A 14,684-nucleotide genomic window follows, 5' to 3' on the forward strand; every position below is an offset into this window, starting at 1 on the left:
CTCCCCTCCTCTCTCCCCCTCCCTCTCTCTCTTCCCTTGCCTGCATTACCCTACATAATCTCATCTTTCTGTGCAATGCTCATCTGAAATCCATTCTAATATTTAACAAAAATTATAACCACAAACAAAATAAGTTGTTTTGCAAATTCAATTTGCTTTATAGATTTATTTATTAGGAATAAAGTGGTCGACCCATAAGCCTCTCTTGATACTGAACGCTGAGGGCACGTGTATTAGGAAATGCATAAATTGCAACTTTGCCCTACCAAAATGGTGCAGACAACCCACTTAATGAATGATGAACGGAATAACAAAACTGCTGATGACAGTGTACATATTTCATATGCCTAAATCCCACACACAGATACTTAGATAAATAGACTTTGCTTCCAATATTTCAGATATATCAAAAACAAATTTAAAGAAAACATTTGATAAAACATTCACAAATCTAGTTTATATACATAGATAAAAGAGTAAATATGGAAACGGAGAACACTGATATATTCCATATCTTCATTCCCCCTTGTTTGAACTATCATTTGATAGATATACCTGATACTACAAGTTATATTTGAATTGTAAAAATAGAAGGGGTGACTTGGCAACAATGAGCTGAGCTTATGGTGACACGACATTTGCTCTGGCGACAATTGCTCCGGGCTTTATTTCGTTTAGATTTAGGGTAAGGGTTAGGGTTGCAACAGGGTCTGATGTAAAGTTTAGGGTAAGGTTTAGGATAGGGCATAGTGTTCAATCCACAGTTGAATTTGGTCATCCCATTAGTGTGTGGAATCTACAGCGGAGCAATTGTCACCAAAGTAAATGTCATGGAACCAAGCTTACAGCTATCATAAAAATAATAAACCAAGGAAATTTCAGCTTAAGTTATCAAAGCACAATAAGTCACACACATTTGGTCACGACAAGGTAGACAATGCATGGGAATAATAGCGACTTCTTATAATGGAAGTTCACAAGTGAAATACAATGTATAAGGTCATCTTTTAAAGCTGGGCTGACGAGGCCCACTGAATTCTTTGGTTTCTCACAATCTCACAATTACAACACCGAACTCGGTGCACGGGACTGTAGTACAGTAAATGTCTTGACTGGATCGATACATTTGCTCAATACATAAGTACCACAATGGTGCAGGGGCTGCAGGCATTGGCTAAATACATTTGATTAATACATAAATATATCTATGGTTTCCCATGATTACAATACCAACAGTGCATGGGACAGTAGTACAGCAAATGGCTTAATCCACTAAGGTGGTTTGGAAAAACATTGGCATTAGTTGAGCCCATGGTTTACACAGATTTCCTCTACAAATTACACTTAATTTACTGTGCATATTAAAAAATATGTGTCGTGTGGTCCAGTGGTTAGAGCACTGGACTCATAATCGCAAGGTTGTGAGTTCGAATCCCAACTCTGCCATTGTCTCCACTTTGATCAAAAGGCCCGAGAGTGATCATGACGAAAAAAAAATCCATTTGAGAACACTATACCCCAGTTTCTCTTCTCATCAATTCTCTTCTCCAAGTACGACAAACCCTAACTGCCCCAAGCAAGCAATTTAAAGGGATGGTCCGGGCTGAAAATATTTATATCTTAATACATAGAGCAGAACTCACTGAGCAAAATGCCGAAAATTTCATCAAAATCGGATAACAAATAATAAAGTCATTGAAGTTTAAAGTTTAGCATTATTTTGTGAAAACAGTCGTCATGAATATTCATTAGGTGGGCTGATGATGTCACATCCCCACTTTCCGTTTTCTTATGTTATTACATAAAATCATAATTTTTTCATTATTTCATACTGGTGTGAATAATATATCTCCCTTATAATGAAATAAGTTGCAGCAATAAATATCTATTGCACTAAATCAGTTGTCAATCCAATTTTTCTAGTTCTTGGAGGAAAAAATTTGAATAAACCTAATTTCATATAATAAAATACAACAGAACAAGTGGAGGTGTGACATCATCAGCCCACCTAATGAATATTCATGACGACTGTTTTCACAAAATATTGCTAAACTTTAAAATTCAATAACTTTGTTATTTGTTATCTGATTTTGATGAAATTTCCAGCATTTTGCTTTGTGAATTCTACTCTATTTATTAAGCTATACATACTTTCAGCCCGGACCATCCCTTTAAGTATCAAAACACCTGTTTCTTGACGTCGGTCCGAAGATAACACAACAGCCCGGCATATACAGTCACAGCAGGGGGCCACACACGATGGGATGCATGCGCAGCGCTGAGCGCGGTCCCTGCAAAACATGCCGTCATTTTTATTCGCTTACTTTCCTTATTTCGAGGTCGATTTTCTTCGTTCGAAATCGAAAATGGACTAACATTGGATTACTGAATACAATATGCCTTTGAAAACGTGATTAAATATCGAATACAATAATTTCATTCCGAAGGTCCTACTACAGGCAGAGAAGTCTTACGTATTGGCACAGCTGTTGTTTATCTTTTCGTCCTTTGCTCAACGCTCATATACTGGCCTGTGGAGGGGATTACCCCTGGATTACCTGGCCAAGCGCGGTTAATAAGGGCTTGGAAATGATTTTTGGGAGATCCAAATGGAAAATGGGGTATAACACCGCAGTTTGCAATCTGAACTGCGGTCTTTCTCCAAACGGGCGTTTGACGTAATGATATCTGTCGTCTATAACGTCAGCCACTATGACTGATTAACCTAGACGAAAAATGTTTCATAGGTAATTGGTTATATACAAGCTTGGCGTTTACCAGCAAAATGCTGTCCGGCCGAGTTCCTACGGGAGTTACCACAAACAGAAACATAAATTTCCATTGCTGATGCGCGCTTTTGTCACAGGCAAACTGATGCCTGTTGATGTGGTTGAGCATGCTATTTAATTAATGAGTCCGCTGTCCAAAACAGAGGACTCATCAATAAAACATTGTGCAGCGCCATCTCAAGTCTATTCAGGTACAATGCAGTGCAAGTTATTAGCCAGTGTTACCATGCATGGTGTGCAACTGTGCATGCAGTGCTCGCGCTATGTGCACGCTCGTTAGCGCTCACGATCACAAGCGCACTATAGTGGCTAGCACACATTATAGCGCTAGCTCCGACATCCCAGGGCTGAATCAGAACTTGATTTTATTGCACGTACCCATTCCTCTTCCTAAGAAAAAAAAACATTAACATTGTGTCATCGACATTGTTACTGTCAAACTTTCAAACTTAGAAAATGCCATTGGTGGCTACCGTGGCTGACGTAATGATGGAAACAGAGATTTACTAAAAGGGAAAGGACCTAAAAGACAGATTTCAAGGACCAAGAAAGCTGAAAAAAAAGCATGATCTCGTACAATACAGGATTTGGGGGATCTTTTTTTCACTAAGAAGGGGATTGACAGGGGTAACAAGGGTAAAGCTGATAGTGTCATTATGACCCTGCCGGCTCAAGCTCTCTCTCAAATCGGCATGAAATAATATCAATAATTTCAATTCAATTCAATTTAATTATTAGGTGAAAATCACATAAGTAGATATATACATTGTAAAATGTGAGAATCAAACACCCTAGGAAAGCCAGTGGATTGAAAAGCCGGGGATCCATAACAGGTAAATCATAAAATTATTACTCTTAACATGTCATTGAAGTGTTGAATTGCCCTTTAAACAAGCTCAGTTGAATGTTAGATAATCATGTAAGTGTCATAGCATGAGGGCAAGTTATATTGCTTTCTTTTTTTCTGAATATATTAGTACTAAGCTTAACTTAACCACTCCTCCCAATAAAAAAATACCCCATGTATACCCACAAACAGACCCCAAAGTAGGAAGGGCGATATTTATGTTCTCTTGACTCCTATTGGTCAAAGGGCAATTTGTCAGTCATTTCCATCCAATCGTAGACCTTGTTTTCTGCAGAGCTCTTGCCGTCGATAGCAGACGACATCACACCGCTGAAGAGATCGAACCATCCTCCTGAATACACAAAGGTACCATGATCAACAATAAAAACAAGGCGTAACAGGGGTACCGTAAGTCTCCTTCAGAATTTCATTCTCCCATTCAGAGTGAACTGCTGATTGGACTACATCTGCTCAGTCAATTTTTCATCTGGGTCCCGTAACACAAAGTTTAGCAATTAATCGTACCCTTGAGTTTCACGATTGATTGTACATTATAGTCAATGCAATCAATTGTAGAAAAATGTTCTACGATCGATCATTGCTAAGCTTTGTGTTACGGGCCCCTGGTCTCATCCCACGTGGTTTGATCCTCGTCTAAAACAAGTACATCTACATTTGGTTTAATTGGCATTTAGCCATTGGAATTTAGCCAAATTAGCTTGCAATTTTATCAAAATTTCCAGTTGGACTATACAAATTTTGTCTAATGGCCATCTCACACCTCATGATTAATCTGGGGACTGTTTCATCAACATTTTTGTCTGACAACTTGTCAGATCTGACATATTTCCTTGATTTTGATTGGCAGAGCTGCACTGTTACTATAGTAACTGTCGGATAAAATGGGACTTGTCGGATAAAACGTCCAAGTCCTTTCATGAAACGCTCCCCTGTTTCCCAATTTTGGAATAAAACGAAATGCATTTTGATGCAAATATTAAGAAACCAAACATCTTACTACTTCAAATTCCTAATCATCGCACTAATACTCATTTTCAAATCTTTTGATAATGCTACCATCCTTATCAGAATAAAAGCAAATGGAATATCTAGTCGTAATGACGTCATAGCAATTTGACGATTATCAATGAATTGAAACCAATTTGGCCTTTACTAAAAAATTACAAGTTTTCAACCATCCAAAATTGTAATATTAGTATTCTTACTGTTAATCTGAACCTCAAAAAATACTTTTCATTGACATTTTCAGAAAATAATCAAAATATGATTTGTTCCATAATTGGACTGTGGACCAGTCATAAGGTGTGGGAAGGCCTCAATTTCCATTTGGTCAAACAATGTTTAGTATATGGTTAGATGGACTCTTTAATGAATCAAATTTTCATTTGACAAAGTGCAGTTAGTGGACAAAGTGGTGATTATATCATATGGACAATTTCCCAAATGTTTGGTAGACCAAACTTCAATTGGGCCAATTAAATTGGCAGTATACCAAATGAGTTTTAGCCGAAGTGATACTCGCTGGGTAGAAGACCAACTGATTGTATTCTAAATGAATATAAACCAAATATTTCATTCAAATAACTTTTACACTATGGCCTCTATTGTAGTCTACAACAAAGTTTGTAAGAACATGTGTGTGCATATCTTAGTCCCAGTTCATCCAAATTGCAATATATAATCATCTTTACATGATAAACTAGTAAAGCTTATCAAAATTGCAGAAATCGTAAGTCAACGGGTTAACCTATTGCCTACTGTAATTGGGTGCTCCCTGTACATGGTTACAGGAATTACAAAATTAAGAACTCAAAGGGTTAAGCACTTACCTGTATGTATAAATAGGACCTTCTTCCCCTTGAACCTACCGGGGTTTTCCTTCATTAGTTTCATGGTGTGGTATGTAGCCTTCCCTGTATAGCATGGGTCTACCAGAAGACCTGTTGTCATGGCAACCTCTTGAATACATTCTAAAGATACAAAGTGAAAGCAGTACCTTGTGATCATAGGTGGCCCAGTGGATTAGTATGTGGAGCGTTGTGGCCCAGCGGATTAGTATGTGGAGCGTTGTGGCCCAGTGGATTAGTATGTTTAGTAGATTAGTAGAGGGTCGTGGGTTCGAAACCCAGCCATGGCGTAATTTCCTTCAGCAAGAAATTTATCCACATTGTGCTGCACTCAACCCAGGTGAGGTGAATGGGTACCCGGTAGGAAGAAATTCCTTGAATGCTGGAGCGCCTAGGTAGCCTAGCTAAAGCCGGGGTAATAATATCCAGGTCCTTTAGAAGCACATAGAGACGTTATTCATAATGTATTATGTGCTATACAAGAACTATTATTATTATTGTATCTGTGCTAGTTTCTTCTTAAATTCTGGAAATATATCTGTTATTAAAATGTCAAAATTATACAAATTCATATTACAATTGAAGGGATTTGCATCTTTTTACAGGCTACCACAGAAGAAAATAGCACATAGTAGGGGCATGTTATCCTATTTAGACAGCTGCATTTATATCTGTAAATTAACTTTTGTTTCATATACAGATACAGTGTACAATAAGTTACGATTAATTGTAGTGTTGTATTACATGTATGTAATTATGCCATAATGTGTTAATGACATTGACTGTAAAAACACAGAATCTTTACAGTAAAAAGATAATGCGCATCTCTGTACGTCAAACTCCCCTACGTACCTTCTTATCTTGGAGCCCTGTTGAATTCTCTTTATAAGTGGTTAAGTCCACCCCAGAAAGAAATTGATTTAAATAAATAGAGAAAAATATAACATGAATAACGCTGAAAACTTCATCAAAATCGGATTTAAAATAAGGAAGTTAAGACTTTTAGGAGTTTCGCTTATTTATCACAAAACAGTTCTATGCTCAACTCAGTGATATGCAAATGAGAGAGTCGATGATGTCACTCACTCACCATTTCTTTAGTTTGTTTTTTTGTTTTAATTATACAATATTTCAATTTTGACGAATTTGACAAAATAGGACCACCTTGCTTGAACCACAAAACGTTAAAAGAATGGAATTCCACGTGTTCAGGGAGGAATGAAACTTTGTTTCACATGACAATGACAAGATCAAAATATTTCATATTTCATATAATACAATAAAAAAGAAATAGTGAGTGGGTGATGTCATCAATCCCTTTATTTGCATACCAAACAGGATGTGCATATAACTGTTTTGAGAAATTAAGCGAAACTTTAAAATGTTATAACTTCTTATTTTACATCCGATTTTGATGAAACTTTCAGTGTTATGCTTTTTTGATTTTTCTCTTTCAATTCAAATCAGCTTTTTGTTGTGCAATTGTTCAAGTTCAAAACTGATAAATGTAATAAATGAATTAAATGAAATGAGATAAAACATCCAATACACCAACACGGCAACTTCATGAATTAGGAAAGACAACTAAGATGCCCAGTGAGCTATCATAATGATTACCTAATTCCTCTGGCGTTGAGAGACCGTAGCCAATGCCCTTCACTCCCTCGACGATGTCCATGATGTCCGCAGCCTTGACCCCCGATGACCCATCACTGCCCTGCAAACCCAGGTCTCTCAAGATCGCATCCGCTTCCTCGTGGAAGTAAGCGGCATCGGCGATGACCGCCATACCATGAACTCTGAAAGATAGATGATTTTTAAAGAGAATGGCCCAAGCCTAGGTTTACCGCTATCCGATCAGAGCTCCAAATATCTTAGCTTCCGCCTCTCTTCATGTTTCATGTCTGATTTCACTTTCTCTTTTTTTAATTCATTCTTGCATTTGATCTTGATAGGTCAAAGATGATGAAAAGACTGAGCAGGGGCGGAAACAGGATTTTTTCGAAAGGGGGGGTGGGCAAATTTGACAAGCAAAAAAAAGAAAAAAAGGTTTCAACCCAAAGAAAAGGGGATTTCGTCCACACAAAAAAGGTCTTCACTTTCGAAAGGGGGGGTACACTTCTGTTCTAACAGCATTTTACATTACAAATTCTTAAATTGTGCCTTTCAAAAGGAGGGGCACAGGCCGGCTGTGCCCCCCCCCCCCCCCTGGATCCACCAGTGAGACTGAGCATGATTTTCCTTTCAAAAGCAACCATTTCAAAAAAATTATCACTTTGCTAGTCTGCTTTGCAAACAATGACTTGTGTAATGAAGGCAATGAAATTGAAACAGCAAGTTTTATATGTGCTGGTCTTCTGAGAAGAACCACTTGATGATCAAAGTTTCAAACAGGGTCTGTGCCCGTAGACTATCAATCAAACTTACTTGACTTTGTTACCTGTCAGGTGGTTTCCTATAGCAAGGCCAGTAACAGTGCCAGTGCTCCCTGATGCTACAACAATATCAGTGAACCTCTCATGTAAACCCTGTATAGTAAAAAATATGTATGTTCTAGTAATATAAATAAAATAATAAAAAATATGTATTTTCAAGAAATATAGATAATAACGATAATAATACTAATAGTTACATTTATACATTTATATAGTTCATTACTTGCTACACAAACAAAATGTTTCTCTACGTGTTTTACAAAACTGGAAAATTAAAAAAAAGTCTATATAGGGGCCGTGGAACAGTTTTGAAAGTTGGTGGGGCCCGAGCAAAAAGTGGGAGGCTGACCCTGCCCCAAAAAAACTACACAATCAAATGATCATTTTTACGTTTTGGTAAACGTTTATTAAAAAGAGAGAGGGGCTGGAGCCCCTTCCCCCCAGTTCCGTGGCCCCTGCTATGTAGGCCTACTAGATCAATATGAACTTTATAGCACTACTTAGATATAAAAGAATTATTTGACCACACAGGGGAACAAATCAAGGGATATATCTCATTTGCCTTATACAGCAAGATCATTTAAGGACCAAATAGTGCTTCTTGATGCTAATCAATATGAGGAAAGCGCTCCCAACAAACCAGTTCATAGAGGAAAATATCTACATGAATTTGAGGATAGTAGAAATTGATTATTGAGGCCCTATTTACCTGCTTCATGAGTTCATTAAAACAGTCTATATAACCCCAAACACCGATGGAGCTTGAACCACCAAGAGGTATGGAGTAACACTTCTTCCCACTTGTCTCCCTGTAAATATAATGATGAAGGAAAACATTTTAATGAATAAATCTTCAATAAATTAATTCTCTTTAAACAAAAAAATATTGAAAAGAAATTGTAAAAGCATGTTGCTTCAGGAAAATCAATCCATGATTCAAACTTGAAAGAAAAGGGTATTTGAAAATTGTTAGAATAAAGAAAAACACTAGTAAGAAAAACTCTACATCAAATATATCAAATCCAGCAAATCTGCCAATGTATGGAGATATCATGTCGGATTTCTGCTGTAATATCATACATTTTTAAACAGACCTAATGAACAATTTAAAAAAAAGACCATTATTTATGACTAAGTAAAGGAAAAATATGGTCAGAAAATAGCGTAGCAGCCCCAAGTGTTGAAAATCTTGTTACTCTCCAAAATTCCATAATGCTCTGGAATAGTGATATTCTGGCTTTAAAAGTACAAGTGATTTAATACTTACTTTATATGTTTTTGAAGCTGTTGCATTCTGGGATAGATCTCATTCTGAAATGAGCACTCCGATGGGACAAGATAAAAGTTAGCTCCGACCATCCTATCTAACAGAGTGTTCCCTGTAAACTGACCTTTGAGGTTCTAAAGAGAGAGAGAGAGCTGACTTTAAGTGATTGTTTAACTTCACACAGAATCTAAAAGTATTTTTTCTCTAGCAGCTAATAATTGCAAACCTTACCAAACATACCAAGATTCCCTCCTTTGGGACTCTTGCTCATCCCCCCCCCCCCCCCAATCTCCTGACACCTGTTTTACAGCCTATCATCACACACATTATACATAATGTCTGCGATCTCAAGCCAAGTCACAGACAATCTCACGCATAGCTGGTCTCCAAGGCTGGTCTTTGAATAGTCTGCAGGCACAGACCCTAGGTTTTCGCAATTTGCATAGTGCATAATGCAGAGTCTGAAGCAGTGAGACTAGATTCACTATGTACTGTACCTGGCTCTACTTGACACAGACAGAGTCTTTGGCATCTAGTCTTTACTCTAGACCTGTTATTAGTTGAAGTGTCAAATATGAGTCTGTGCTTGCAGACTAGTCTTTGAACTTGGCACCTCTGTAAGTCAGACAGGAATCACCCTAGAATTTTAAGCTATTGGTTTCTTAATTAATGCTATAATGATGATTACCTATCGTTGATTGTGAAAAATGTTTATGATCAAAATGCTGTTCCGCACTGCTTTACTCAGAACTTTGCGAGTTGGTTTGCCATATTTTCAAGCATTGTTTTGCTTACATACAATGGCAATCCATCATCTGCTACTGACTTTATGCTACATAATATATGCCTGGTTTATTGTCAATATATATTTTTTATATTTATGTTATATTACATTGCTACGTAGAAGAAAAAATAAATCGTATTAAATCAAAGTTTAATACCTTTTCATGGACAAGCACTGATAAAAGCCTTACTTTCATTTCCCCCTTTCCTGCTCTCACAGCTCATAATGAACACATACAACAAATTTTTAGGCTCAGCGTTTTAAGAGACCCGCTTCTTCCTGCAAAACCCAAAATCCCTCCCTTAAAGATGAAATTAAATTCGGGCTTGCCATTGCTTGGGGCAATCATGACATACATGTAGATAGACATACCCGTGTCCTGGACCATAGAAATAGATGACAGTCTAATCCAAGCTGACGGGACGAGATGGCCGTCGCTCTGCAGTGATTGGACCGGACTCCTCCACATGTCAGGATGACCTCACACCCTGTATCGACAGCATCGGCCAACAGGAACTCAAGCTTACGGATCTATCAAGAGATATGAAATCATTTGTAAAATTAGATCTAGTGAATTTAATATAATGCCGCGTTTTTCTTTTTAAATAATCTAAAAAATTGAATAATCAAAGCAATAATACATTATTAATGAGGGAGAAGTATCTGTCAAGAAGTTCCTTTATACTTTCTAGAAAAGCGAAATAAACCCCTAATTAGTCCGACATACATCATTCCCATGGTACACCTTGGGAGTAGTGAAAAAGAGAAAAGATAAAGGATCAAAGTTTTCAAGGAATTCAATCGAGAAATACAGTTTGAAATTTTCAAATTTAGATCTTATGGTGAATGTACATCAACAATAATCATACTGGGTTTTTGTTTTGAATGATTTAAGTACACATCAATACATATTTATAATAACAATGATTTAAAAAACTAAAACAAACGACCTTACTTTATTGCCGGAGAGAACACTTCCTGTCATGTCATCCCTCTTGACGAAGACTTCAAAGTCATCGGGTGTCCTTGGGAGACGCCATTTGTGGATAGGGGTGTTTAGGTTAGCCAACTGGAAAGAAAAATGCATGAGAGTAAATTTGCACAGTAAATAAAAAACAAACAATGTAAAAGAACATTGTGAGAATGTCAAGGAAGTACAGATAAAATTCTGCATTCTGAATATTGGTAAATCTCATTAAAAAATGAACCCTGATAGTAATACCAGCCGCAAACCCTGGGGCCGTATTCTGAAAATTGTCTGAAAATCTTCAGAGTTACAATAAAATCCATATTCTGAAAACTCTTGTATCTTTTCTTGTAATTTTTTTTGTAACTTTTAATGAGCGCATATGACGTCAGAGTTATGATGCGTAAAGTTTATAATGGCATATGAAAATATCTCTGTGTGCAAGATAACATATCGAGAAAAAATTATTCTGAAAATTCTCTTATCTTTGCATTCTGTTAACTTCCTTGCAAAATATAAGAAATTTACAAGAGGTAGGGGCTATTGTAACTTTATGCCACATGCAATATTTATCAGTAAAAAATAATAATTTCTTGCTGCATCCCGCAAGAACGTCTTGTTTTACAAAATGAGACATTCCAAAAACATTACAGAGACTGATTGGTAGACTTTTCAACAATTAAAAATTGATATTCGAGTTGATGAATCTTTTCAAAGAAAATATGACTCGGAGAACAGCCACGTGTATTTTAGCACAGTAGCGCATAAGCATAAGCGTCAAGGGTGCAAGGGTAATTATGCCTCATGCCAACATTGCGCTTAATTATTTTTCAGAGAAAACAATTCTTTAGGTTGACCTAAGCATATGAAAAGTTTAATGATTGGTTGATGATAAATTATTGGGCGTGTCAGAGATCAAATAGGGGACGTCCTTACAGAGACGACAATTTTCAGAATACCAATTTAAGAGAATTTTAGCGAGCTGTTATCTTGCTGAGTTACAAGAAAAGTTAAGACAATGTTCAGAATACCACCCCAGGATTTTGTTGAAAATACAAAATTTGACATCAGCAAAAAAGTCTTCACTTCCACATGAAGAATGTTTTGTCTCAAAAAAGTTTGAAAAGCAAAAAAAAAGAGTAATTTTTCCTGTTTAAAGATATTTTTGGTTCTTCTTTGATGGGGGGGTTACAATTTCAGAGGGTGCACCTGCACTTCCCTTACCCCCCCCCCCCCTCATGGTACCCAACCCACAAGAAGATTTTGTAAATCTAAATGGCAAGGTAGAAAGTTGAAACATTCACCCCTCCCCCTTTTTAGACTTCAGTTAACTAATTTCTTTGATTACTAGTAGTTAATGTGACCAGGGCAAAAACTTAAAGATAAATGAAAGTAGTTGCAGTAAACACTGATTTGACGAGAAAGTGTGTGAAACCAGGCTTAATTGTCAGTATATCGAGGATCTAGATCTGGTAGTTACATAAACTGAACTTTGTGAAATCTTGAAATCTACGCTGAAAAATGTTCACACTGAAGATCACCAACACAGATAAGCGCATGTGGGACAGTGTATTATTATTGCTTTGAATGTCAGCCCGACGCTTGACCCAAATCCCGTGCCTATTTGCTAATTTTTCAGCAATTACACAATTTCTTCCAGAATCCTTTGGCACATATTTTTTCTTTATACAAACAGACACTTTGGTGGTCATTTCATTGGATTCTGTACAAACTCATTTTGAAATCTTTACCAAAACTGGAATTCATCTTTAACTGTGTGATATACGGTTGAAGGGCATTAAGAATGATTTTGGTCAGAACATTGGTCACATTTCAGTTTTCTTATTATTTCTTGAAAAAGTACACATTTTTCCTATTCACTTTAAATTGATATACCAAACAAGCCTGTTAAGACTGTTTTGACAGTTAAATAAGACCCATGATATTTTAGGCCTATTATCTTTTTGGGGAGTTATGTTGCAATTTGTTCTTCCTGAAAACCAATTCCCTTTATTTTGAATGTTGATCAATAAAAAACTGGATAACCTCTTGCTTTAATATTTCTCAATAATCATAAACAGGATGTGCCTAATTAGTTTGACAACTTTGGAACTAATTTGATGCCACCTCTTCTGGGAAAGTTTTGCATGAGTTTAATCCTTTCTTTGTTCCCTATTGCACAATAGTGTGAGGGCAAGTGTGCTTCATTAAAATTGTCAATCAACGTCAATCTTTTCATTTTATGCCAGTGAATGTTAATTTTTTTGTAAAGAGGGTTGGACCAACAGATCAATAGTACTGTAATAGGGAGTCATTTTAATCCTTAAAGGACAAGTCCACCACAAGAAAAATTTGATTTGAATAGAAAGAGAAAAATCAAACAAGCGTAACACTGAAAATTTCATCAAAAATCGGATGTAAAATAAAAAAGTTATGACATTTTTAAGTTTCGCTTAATTTCACAAAATGGTTATATGCACATCTCGGTCGGTATGCAAATGAGAGGACTGATGACATCACTCACTCACTATTTCTTTTGTATTTTATTATGAGAAATATAAAATATTCAAATTTTCTCCTCATTGTCCTGTGAAAAAAAGTTTATTTCTCCCTGAACATGTGGAATTATCATTGTTTAACGTTTTATGGTTGAGTCAAATTGGTACTTATTGCCAAATCTGTAAAAAATGAAATATTGTATAATTCAAACAATAAAAAACAAAAGAAATAGTGAGTGAGGGACATCATCAATTCTCTCATTTGCATGTGACTGAATTGTGCATATAACTATTTTGTGAAAAATAAGCGAAACTTTAAAATGTCATAACTTTCTTATTTCACATCCGAATTTGATGAAATTTTCAGCATGCAGCATTATGCTTGTCTGATTTTTCTCTATTGATTCAAATAAACATTTTCCTGAGGTGGACTTGACCTTTAACTTCTCCTCTGACAAACTGATATTTAAATGACTGAATTTAAAAAAAGAGTGATTTTTGTCATTTGATAGGATTAAATTCCACAAAATGCCATAAATTTAAAAGTGATTTTATTTGTGGGGTCTGGGGTGGATCTATCCATGTCATTTCATAACCCATGCACTGGACTTCATCATGTTCCATAATTTAAAAAGAAAACATTTTGGAATTGTATACTAAAAAAAGTACAGATGCCAGAGCTGCTCACAAATACAATCACATGTGACTTAGCTTAGCTTAAATTTTTAATTTACTTATTTAGACCTTACAAACTCTAAACCTTTAGCATAATTCCCCCCCCCCTTTTAGTTTTATTAAGACTGAGCAACTTTTTGTCAGGCTGTGGCTGAACCTCCCCTTTCTTCAACTCACTCAGGATGCCACTGCCATTACAGCCACGTGCCATTCTCTTACACACATATCCAATGGGGTTCTCACAATTGTGTGAGTCAATCGTTCAAATTACCCAGTAGCTAAATCCCGGTTAAGTTGTGCGAGCTTGCATACAATTACAAACCTGAAATTTATACTTTGGAATCAGGGCCAAATTTGCAGCCCAGCTTGGAGGTTCGTACGGTAAGAAAGGATAATCTGACTTCTGCATGATGGCAATGTATCTCACTTCTTCCCAGTCTTGTATGCTACTCACGAAATTAAGCAACTTAGCTACGAGTACAGTTGCAGAGCTGACTAGCAGAGCTCGTTGACGTTGTCGAGACTATCTCTTCAAAATTCCCGGCCTTTACTCC

At 36.5% G+C, this 14,684-nt stretch overlaps 1 protein-coding gene across 1 annotated transcript; it reads right to left on the reverse strand.

Annotated features, from left to right (window-relative positions):
* Positions 1–134: 134 nt before the first annotated feature.
* Positions 135–14,684, reverse strand: LOC129278461 (uncharacterized). Its single transcript, XM_064111330.1, has 9 exons — positions 14,453–14,684; positions 10,946–11,059; positions 10,363–10,521; positions 9,207–9,340; positions 8,649–8,748; positions 7,932–8,032; positions 7,122–7,303; positions 5,487–5,627; positions 135–3,988 (listed from the first exon to the last, which is right to left on the reverse strand). Exons 1-9 carry the CDS (start codon positions 14,537–14,539, stop codon positions 3,870–3,872), a joined length of 1,137 nt encoding a protein of 378 aa, XP_063967400.1. The 5' UTR covers positions 14,540–14,684; the 3' UTR covers positions 135–3,869.

The sequence above is a fragment of the Lytechinus pictus genome, chromosome 16 (genome assembly GCF_037042905.1).
Source record: "Lytechinus pictus isolate F3 Inbred chromosome 16, Lp3.0, whole genome shotgun sequence".
Taxonomy (NCBI): Eukaryota; Metazoa; Echinodermata; class Echinoidea; order Temnopleuroida; family Toxopneustidae; genus Lytechinus; species Lytechinus pictus.

What these genes read in the sequence shown, in the direction of transcription:
- LOC129278461 (XM_064111330.1), bottom strand. Translation starts at nt 14,539, where the DNA reads ATGCAGAAGTCAGATTATCCTTTCTTACCGTACGAACCTCCAAGCTGG. An exon ending in CTCAACGCCAGAGGAATTAG is followed by an intron (nt 5,628 to 7,121) that starts GTAATCATTATG and finishes TTGTATCTTTAG; the next exon opens with AATGTATTCAAGAGGTTGCC. An exon ending in GGTCCTATTTATACATACAG is followed by an intron (nt 3,989 to 5,486) that starts GTAAGTGCTTAA and finishes TTGTGTATTCAG; the next exon opens with GAGGATGGTTCGATCTCTTC.